The sequence below is a fragment of the Enoplosus armatus genome, chromosome 4, assembly GCF_043641665.1.
Source record: "Enoplosus armatus isolate fEnoArm2 chromosome 4, fEnoArm2.hap1, whole genome shotgun sequence".
Lineage (NCBI taxonomy): Eukaryota > Metazoa > Chordata > Actinopteri > Centrarchiformes > Enoplosidae > Enoplosus > Enoplosus armatus.
In genome coordinates this window covers 3,705,348-3,715,402 of record NC_092183.1, presented here as the reverse complement: position 1 = coordinate 3,715,402, position 10,055 = coordinate 3,705,348, and the positions used below count along the sequence as shown (strand labels likewise).

At 40.1% G+C, this 10,055-nt stretch overlaps 1 protein-coding gene across 1 annotated transcript; it reads left to right on the top strand.

Moving 5' to 3' along the window:
- The first annotated feature begins 3,003 nt into the window (after positions 1-3,003).
- On the top strand, positions 3,004-8,993 carry LOC139283995 (fructose-1,6-bisphosphatase 1-like). The gene is made up of 7 exons (XM_070904131.1): positions 3,004-3,260; positions 4,156-4,318; positions 5,120-5,212; positions 5,518-5,658; positions 5,776-5,913; positions 6,439-6,558; positions 8,256-8,993. Exons 1-7 carry the CDS (start codon positions 3,091-3,093, stop codon positions 8,445-8,447), a joined length of 1,017 nt encoding a protein of 338 aa, XP_070760232.1. The 5' UTR covers positions 3,004-3,090; the 3' UTR covers positions 8,448-8,993.
- The last annotated feature ends 1,062 nt before the right edge of the window (positions 8,994-10,055 follow it).

Here is a 10,055-nt window from a genome sequence, read left to right as displayed (position 1 = left end):
TTCAACTGATTGTTCCAGCAGTCAAATTATTGGAGGGTAAATCGTCCGGATAAAGTGGTAACTTAACGTCAAACTCTGCGAGGTTGCACCCCGTGGCACACGACACGTCCCGTCCCGTCCGCACCACCAGCAGCCTCTTTGTACTTGTCCGCCTCAGCAGCAAGTTGTTAACCGGCGGTCATGCGCAGTCGGTGCCCAGAGGAGCTCAGTCCGCCCGGTGCTGATATGAAGGTCAGTCGGTGCTACAGGTGTAGCTTACCTGCTGCAAGGTTGGCCTACTTTTACTGTGCGAGCCACAGGGGGTTGAGACAACCAGAACATTTACTCTGTAGTCTTTCTGGTGAAAAGTTAACGCAGCTTTACTCCAGGGAGGTAATAAGGCTAGCTAGCCTTAAAAACAAGTAAGCTAGTTAGCTGTTAGTTGATCCAATCACTTGAACTTTAACTCTACTGCTGGTTACACTTCATCTAGCAACTCGGCAATATTTTAACAATAATATTATTGTTAATTTGAGTGTAAAGATGATTAGCTAGTAAATCTTTTACGATTTAGTAACAGTTAACACCTAACCAAGCTAGATGTATTCCCTCCGCGAAACAATATAGTTCTTGGTCTAACGTCTCTTTAATGGGGCAGTTTTCGTTTTGCGCATTAATATGAGTGTTGGTTAATTGTTCTTTGTCACAGAGAGACTTTTGTTTTTGAGGCTAATTTGAACGGTTTCTGAGATTGCTCAACCTGTTAAATGTCTTAAAATACTAAGTACAACTCCAAAGTTTGCATAAACGTAACGCTATTATTTACAAGATCAATGATAATTCTTGGCTACTAAAACTAAACACACCTGCAGTGTTGAGGACAGAGCAGAGTCAGGCCGAGACCGCCATCTTGTGGCGTTTTGCAATAACAGATAACAGAAGTTCAACAACTTTAGAAAAAGTAGAGACAGTATATGAATCAGAATCAGAAATACTTTATTGATCCCCGGGGGGGGATTCAAGAATAAAAAGTAGCATAAATTAGAAATAAGAAATAGAAAATAAAAAATATACACATTTACAATATTTAAGTGAAAAATAAAAGTAAAAAATATGTATATAAAACAATGTATATGTCTGTATATGTATGTATGTGTTGCACTGGTGTAAATAGAGAATAAATAATGAGGTAGTAGTTGCTGACAGGTGAAATAGGTCCAGAATCGGTCTGTTTCTTCTGAGTGTCTGACACTCAGAGGGAGGTGTTGAACAGTTTGATGGCCACAGGCAGGAATGATTTCCTGTGGCGGCTCTTGTTGTGCATTTGGGAGAAATGAGTCTCCCACTGAAGGTGCTCTTGTGGCTGACCAGTACATCATGGAGAGGATGTGAGACATTGTCCAAGATGACCCGCAGCTTGGACAGCATGTGGTATAGTTATGCCATTATAGAGTATTCAAATGTTTATAGCCTATTTGTGGTTTCACTTCACTACAAGCAGTGGTGGAAAATTAAGTAAGTACATTTACTCAAGTACTGCACTTTAATAATTTTAATAATAATAAAATAATAATTTTGAGGTACTTGTGCTTTACTTACAGTATTTCCATTTTATAGTACTTTATACTTCTACTCCACTACATTTTAGAGGCAAATATTGTATTGTTTTTCTCCGCTATATTTATTTGATTACTTAAGTTACTGATAACTTTGCAGATTCAGACTAATAATACAAGATAGAATCAACAAATAAATTAATATTGCAGATTAAAATAAAACTTAATTGATCCCTGGGTGGAAATTCACAAGCCCCCCCCCCCCCCCCCCCCCAGCAGTATATAAAGTAATTAAAATAAGCTTCACCTTTACCAGCTCCTACATTAATGTGATGAACACATTAATGCATCAATAATATAATATAGGCTACATTATTCTGAAATGCGCCATTCTGCATAATGAGTACTTTTATTTTTGTTTATGTAATTACATTTTAAATGTTTGAATGCATGACTTTTGCTTGTAACTGAGCATTTCTACAAGTACAAGATCTGAGCGCATCATATATATAGCTAATTTTATCTAAATGATGTTTGAAAAACTAAAAGCTCTTGTGGGTCTATATTGTGTTTCTATCTTGTTTAACAAACCCTTTTTGGAAACAGTGACTTTGTAAAGCTGTACCTTTGTTTTGCTCAGGCTCCCTTCTTTGCTTTTTATTTATTTCACCAGGTCAAAGTTTCATTGAGATTATATTTTTCATTAGAGACCAGTGCAGAAAGAAGCCTACACGTAGATACATGGTTTACGTGGCCAAAAGTATGTGGACACCCAAAAAATTAGACTATATGGAATTGTTGCACATCTATTTCCAAAACCATTGGTATTAATCTGCTGCTATAACAGCCTCAACTCTTCTGGGAAGGCTTTTCATATGATTATGGAAATCCCACCGATTTTGGCGATTCCAGTTCATCCCAAATGTGCAGGATGATGGTTGAGAAGGCCAGTCAAGTTCTTCCACACAACACTGGGGAAAACACTTCACCTGGCTTTGTGCAGGAGGGTACTGTCATGTGGAAACAGAGAAGGGCCCACCTGAAACTGTTGACACAAAGTGGGACTGAACAGGGGTACCCACATATAGAATAATATACTGCAGTATTAGATAGATGGATAGGGAACAAAACAAAGAAGAAAATCTGTGACAAAAACAATCTGAAAGCTAAAAGGTTAATCTGTCCAAAAGCAGAAAGCAGAGAAGAATGTGAGTACACTCTATCAGAAGTTAAAATTATGAAACGGTTCATTCACACTATCGTTTTCCAACCTGCTGTAAAGAACACGACCCGTGTTGCGCAACGACAGTTTCACTCCGGGCAGCGTCTATTCTTCTGGTCACAGCCGTCTGTTGGTAAAGTTATCATTTCATCACTGCCTGGTTCAGCTTGTACAAGGCGGACAGTGTTTCCAGCGGGGCCACACCTCTCCTGCTGCTCTGGATTGGCCCATGTGTCTTCACTCCCAGCCTTCAGTTCCGCGTTGCGCAGCATTTAAGTCCTGCAGCATTTCCTCCAGCGTCTACTCTCAGGCTTCAGGAGACCATCTGCCACCATGTCTGAACAAGGAGCCTTCGACACCAACGTGGTCACCATGACCCGGTTCGTCATGGAGGAGGGCAGGAAGGCGAAAGGCACCGGAGAGTTGACAACGCTGCTGAACTCGCTGTGCACGGCGGTGAAGGCAATATCGTGCGCTGTGCGCAAAGCTGGGATCGCCCACCTGTGAGTAAACAATCCTCATTTATAGAGTAACAGTGGTAGCACATGTTGCACACTTCTTTAGGTGCTTAAAAAGTACCATTGAGTGAATTTTCAGTACCACGCATCCACGTTGGCACAAACTGAGCAGGAGATTCAGGTTCTCTGTGCGCCAATCAGGAAGCGCATACCTGAAACAACCACGCCCACTCCCAAATACCCGACCATGCAGTTTATTTCAACAAACACAATTCAGCCATATATTTACTGTCTGTTATGTGCAGCTTTATTCCCAGGATCCATTAGAAAAATCATCAATTTCTGCCTCACTACCGCCCTTTTTCCTTATCTTGTCTTCACTGTTTTAAACTGCTGTTCTAATAATATATATATAATAAAGCTATAATAAAGTTATTACTATGTGCTCTGTTGGTCCACATTAACTCTTTTACTGATGCCACCTTGTCTTTTCTGGTTAAAGAAACGTTTACATAAACTATCTATTACAAACAGAGCTATTCCTTAAGCAGTCACGTTACTGTTCATGTCTACATTTTATAATTTTATATTTGTTGTATTGTTTTCATCTGACCTACCAGAGCAGAAGTCTTTTGTATGTGCTCAACGTTTGTGGCTGATGAGAGGTGATGTGATTCAGTACTTTACTCGATCACCAACTAACCTCTGCAGTTTAGAAATGCAGAGTCATGCATCAGTTGCAGTTTTACATTTTTCCCCATCTAAACTGGAGACTGTAGTTATCATGACTTTTTATTCCAGTCAAACGTATCTCAGTACAAAACTGTAAAGCTGTTGAAATAACCTTTAGTCAGAGAACATTGTAGATCTTCCACAGAAATTCCTGTCATGCCAGTTTTCACCTTCACTCTAACTATTTTCATCTTTTCTATCTGATCAGTTACGGCATTGCGGGCAGCACCAATGTGACCGGTGACCAGGTGAAGAAGCTGGACATTCTGTCCAATGATCTGGTCATCAACATGCTCAAGTCATCTTTTACCTCCTGTGTGCTGGTGTCTGAAGAGAATGAAAAGGCCATCATTATAGAGCCAGAGAGAAGGGTAAGTGGGTGTGTGTGTGTGTGTGTGTGACCGGTGGAGGAAGACTTTGATTTAGACGTTAAAACAAAACCAGGGATCTTTGCTGCTCCTGAAAGCCGTGTTAGTGAGGCTAACGTTTGAAGTTCCACACTGAAACTGGAAAAACCTGCTTTCATTCATTTGGGATCTCTTCTGTGGAGAGACCCTTCGGCAGACTCAAACAGGATCATCCGGGTTTCTCTCGGTTAAAGCCTGTTTTTCAGATCTTTTCCTTTTGGGCTCTCATCTCGTATAACTGCTTCAGTAAAACTGGTTCGGCTTGCGTTTCGGTTCCTGTCAAAATAATTGTATATGAAATTAGTTTCACGCTGACCCCTTTCACAGCAATGATAAAACTCAGTAGTGTACTGTACCAACTTAGGTACAGTTAGAGGTTCCCCGTAGAGCTTTTGACTTCTAGTTGTGACCCACTCTTTTTCTATGAGTTTGTTTGTGTCATGCACACGGGTGACGCGATACACATTCCTGCCAATGGTTTCACACTATTCTGCTGATCTACAGGCGGCAGTAACAGGTCAAGAAAGGCAGCAATGCTCCAACAAAAGGCAGAGAAGAAGAAGACTGCTAGCTAAGAAATATGAATGTAAACAAGAGGATTTAAAATTAGTTTTGTAAATGTATGCATTCAACACACAGTGGGTTTTAGCGAGTAACTCTGAATGTAGACAACAAACTTTTGTTTGTTCACAAGAAAACTCCACAGGGCACTTTAAACAACGTGACATCCGAGGTCACTACTGACACTCCTTCCTTCTCTTCCAGGGCAAATACATCGTGTGCTTTGATCCTTTGGACGGCTCCTCCAACATCGACTGTCTCGTCTCCATTGGAACCATCTTTTCCGTCTACAAAAAGGTACTAACTCGGGTTAAAATTCCCATGATGAAGTGGCTTTGTCCTTGGTTTGCAAACTTAAGGAGGTGGCAGGCTGATATGACTTTTATATTTGTACTAGTCAGAGTTATTGAAGGCCGAGGCGGATCAATTGGACTGAAGTTGTCGCTGATATTCACTGTCTTTTGATTTTGGTTATCGGCAGGCGGCTTCCTTTATTCTCTCTTCCATTGTTATAGATAATAAAGTAGCCCACACGCCACTGAAATGATGAATGAAAAGGGGAATGATTCAAAGATGACATTAGTTTATATGTTTTCCCTCAGAGCACAGATGACGAGCCCTGTGAGAAGGACGCCCTGCAGCCAGGCAGGAACCTTGTGGCGGCCGGCTACGCCCTCTACGGCAGCGCCACCATGATGGTGATCTCCACCGGCCGGGGAGTCAACGGCTTCATGCTCGACCCCGTTAGTACCCTCTTGAAGGCACTGTGTGTCACATACAAAAAAATCTTGCATATTGGTTTTGTACAAAACATGTGATTCTGAGGTTATTGATGACATTTTCTGCTTTTTGCTCATCAGGCAATTGGTGAATTCATCCTGGTTGATCGGGATGTGAAGATCAAGAAGCGAGGCAAGATTTACAGCTGTAACGAAGGTTATGCAAAGCACTTTGAACCCGCCGTCACAGAGTACCTGCAGAAGAAGAAGTTCCCTCAGGTAACGCTGATGTCAGGACGTGTGTGTGTGTGTGTGTGTGTGTGTGTGGAGAGAGCTTCAAACAGAGTAGTGGTTTTAAATATTAATATCGATTATATAAAATGGTAGACTCTTGCTGTCCAACTCGTTCTACGCCTTTCTTAAAGGCATTTTGGTGGCAGTTGGAGAGCGCCACTACTTTTCATGGCGCTCTCCAACATGGCCAGATTGTCCTAGCTGCTTTAGGGCTTCAAACCCAACACCCTTCTGTTCAAAAGCACCATTTCAGAGACTTTTCTGTGAATACGTACCGAACCATGAAGAATTTGGTGGAATTTTTTGTTTTTTTATTGGAGTTATTAATCAGGGACAGAGGACACTGTTCAACACACATTAAAATGTAATTATGCCAGTGTTTCCCAAGATTATTTATTTATTTATTTATGTATAATTTTCCCCCGCAGTCTTGGATGAGATGTTTTGTATTTATCTTGTCCAGTGCAGGTTTGAAATACCTTACTAATGCAACGTTTTGAATGACTGCAGGATGGCACTGAGCCCTACAACGCCCGTTACATCGGCTCCATGGTGGCAGACGTCCACCGAACGCTGATGTATGGAGGCATCTTTTTATACCCAGGAAATGTGAAGAACCCCGAAGGAAAGGTAAGGTCCCATTGCTTCTTTCTCTTGCATTAAAGATTGTATAAACCATTGTAAAATGAATATTCCACATTTTTTGTTATTGTCAGTAAATCTTATGAAAAGACGTTAGAATAAGTTAGTCTGTCTCTCAGTACTTCCTGACTTCTCGCCTGTCTGTTGCTCTCACCACAAGGCCATTTGTTCCTACTGAAGACGTACTATTTTTAAATACAGGTGACAAATATAAAGTTTCATTTTAAAAAAAGGCTAAATGCCTGTAGCTTTTAGCTAATGTTACTTAAACAGAAGTAAATTGTGTATTTGTTGTAATTTTGTTTTTATGGATGAATAAACTGAACTGAACTGAAGTTTTTGGACAACAACAGAGGTCTGCGGCACAGAGGGATAAGATATATCAAGCTATGGATACACAGACGCTACTTAATAGGATCATTTCATTGTTGGTTTTGGTCTTTTCATGGGATTTATTAATATTAAGAAAAGTGTAGAATATCACCAGAACTTTTTTAATAACATCATCAACCATAAGTGGTCTTGAAGCCGCTTATTTTTGTTTAGTTTTCACAAACCAATACGATTTTTTCCCTTGATTTTCATGTACTGTGATGTTGATACTTTCCATCAAAAATAGTTTGTTCAGTGTCACTTGTAACATGAGACCATACTGAAGAAAGTGTCACAATGTCGTTTCTTCACTCTCCACATCCTTCCAGTGTTTGCGAGACTGAGCTAAACATGATGTTGTCACATTTGAAAAGGGTAGAATGCAGCTGTCTCCAAAATGCGAAAGAAATAAGAAATAAAACTCCCCACAGTAACAGTTACCAAAATTGTTTACATTTTAGAATTGATGCAACCAGCTTGCCATGACTTAGTTACTTCATTTAGTCACTCAAATCCGTTAAATCAAAGTCATTTTTTTTAAAAGTCAGTGGCCAAAACAAATGCAAACAAGAAGGAAAAATCCAGGAACTCTGAGTTTTGAGTAAAATTTAAAAGCCATGCAATATATAAAAGGCTTTTTATCATACTCGGGACAAACATTAGGTTTACTTCTTACAATTCACAGATGAAAAATTTGCAAACAAACAATTTTAAATGCAAAAAAAGATCAAGCAAGATCTGGTGGAATATTTATGGACAGATTGTTCCACAGTTTTTATCCATAATTAGTTCTCACCAAAGGATAGCTTCACAATTTCATAAAAAGTCTGTCTTAAAACAACAGTCGGGCCCCTGATGAATGTTGAAACAGGTTTACTTGCTTGCGATAGTCACCTCCTCCTGTTCATGCTGGACTTTTTAATGCGTTTCAAATGTAAGTGATGGGGGACAAAATCCACAGTTCTCTCTCGCAAAAGTTTATCTGAGGCTAATCTGAAGCAGTCCGAGTTCAGCAAATCAAGTGGGTATCTTTCAAAGATACTGTCTTTTAGTCTGAAGTGCTCTTTGTGTTTCCCTGGACAGTGTTTCTTTACAGAGCTGTGACAGAGGGACAGAAACAAAAAGAGGGTATTTCATACTAAAAAGACTGTAACTTTGGACTGCTGAAGCCTCATATTAGCTACACATAAATGTTGTCTCAATGCTAAACCATTTAGAGCTTTGTTAACAGGTAATAACATTTTAAATTAGAATATTCCTTTTGGAGAGTTTGACATCAGGACTAGAATCTAAACTCCCCTTCTTCCTCAAAGCTGCGGCTGCTGTACGAAGGTAACCCCATGGCCTACATCATGGAGCAGGCGGGCGGCATGGCCTCCACCGGCTACGAGACCATCCTGGACATCCAGCCTGATAGCATCCATCAGCGGTCTCCCGTGGCTATGGGTTCCCCCGAGGACGTGCTGGAGTACGTCGCCATCTGCAAGAAACATGCCAAGAAGTGAGACTGCACCGACTCACTCTCACAGCCATCACTGTCCGGCGAAAACCTTGTATTTCCAAACTGTCCACTTTTACGGGGACTGAGGAAGTCGTCCTCTTTATGAGCTTGATGTAAATGTATATTTGATAAAGCCCAAAAATGTCAGGGGATTTTCTCAGTTAAAATACAAAAACAACCACATTTGGAGTTACAAGGTTTTAAAGCCATACCAGCAATATTCATGCTCTGTGTGAAGGTGGTTCAGTGGAAACATCAAAACTGTGGCTCATGACCTCAATCACGCACACAAACACAAAAATCTACCAAAGACCAAAAATGTGCCAAAGAAAACATGAACAAATGCACTTGAATAAACATCTTGAAGACTTTCCCTCTACACTTTACCTCCATTTGTGCCTTAATTAGAATGAACATCCATTCTAGACGAGCGAAGGACCAAATACAAACCTCTGTGCAACAAAACCTGATGCCTTTTTTTTATGATGTGAACAACGACTGTTTGGATTGAAGTCTCTCAATAAATCGACATGAGTCTATGAAGACAAAATCGGTGTTTTCATCATTCTGAAATGTGTGTCACATCTTTAAAACTCACCTTTTCACTAATATGTAGTTTGTGTATTCATTATTTGACACTTTTTTTATTATAGCATCAAAAGGTTAGAGAGGCAGTATTGCAAGAAACATGCAGCATTTCACATATGTGGATAAAATAAGATAAGTTGTATAGAAGACTTAAATTAAATTCATTGTGATTTAGAAATTGAAAGGTTGGAAGATATACTGTCTACAAAAGTTAAGAGATACTTTATCCAGAGGAGTTGACCTTTAAGCTAAAGGTCAGTGGGCGCTCACGGAGCCCTAATGACCTTTTTAAAGCTCACTTGAGCCGCTGTTGTGCTACAACTTAGCAACCGAGTCTTCTTCTACTCTCTTCATATTAAATTCACGTCTCTTTCTCACTTTAACCAAAGTGTCTTGTGGCTCAGAAACCTAAAATACTGAATCAAAACTCCCTTTAAACTAAATCATATAAGTTGTTTCGATGGTAGTGGGTGAAATAAAGCATATTGAATAAATAGATTATATGTAGTCAGTGAGTTCATTTAAAGCATCAAAATGTAGTTCTATTATAAACACTTCCTGCAGGATGTCTTAACCTTAAGTAAACAGGATTACGTTTTTTATAATCACGCCTCTTTGTTCACCACATGAACTTGGATACAGACTATAGACAGTTGTTCCTCTATTGTCACACCACCAAACTGTGCAATGTGCAAATAAATGTGGTTAAAATACTGAGAATTTACCTAAGAGCTCTCATTGTTACCCAAGTTTTGAGTTACTGGTGTCAAACATGTTGCAAGATGAAATGAATAACAGTGCTTGTGTTGTGCAGGATTAAACTGTGCCAGCCTGTAGAGCTGACACCTGACACCCCCTCACCCATCTCCAAATACACACACACACACACACACACACACACACACACACACACACACACACACACACACACACACACTTCCACTCGGCTGCACTCACAAATAGATCCCGATGGCTCCCGGTATGAAAAGGACTTGGCTGGTAATGAGGTCGCTCACTTACTGTC

What these genes read in the sequence shown, in the direction of transcription:
- LOC139283995 (XM_070904131.1), top strand. Translation starts at nt 3,091, where the DNA reads ATGTCTGAACAAGGAGCCTTCGACACCAACGTGGTCACCATGACCCGG. An exon ending in AAAGCTGGGATCGCCCACCT is followed by an intron (nt 3,261 to 4,155) that starts GTGAGTAAACAA and finishes CTATCTGATCAG; the next exon opens with TTACGGCATTGCGGGCAGCA. An exon ending in ACGGCTTCATGCTCGACCCC is followed by an intron (nt 5,659 to 5,775) that starts GTTAGTACCCTC and finishes TTTGCTCATCAG; the next exon opens with GCAATTGGTGAATTCATCCT.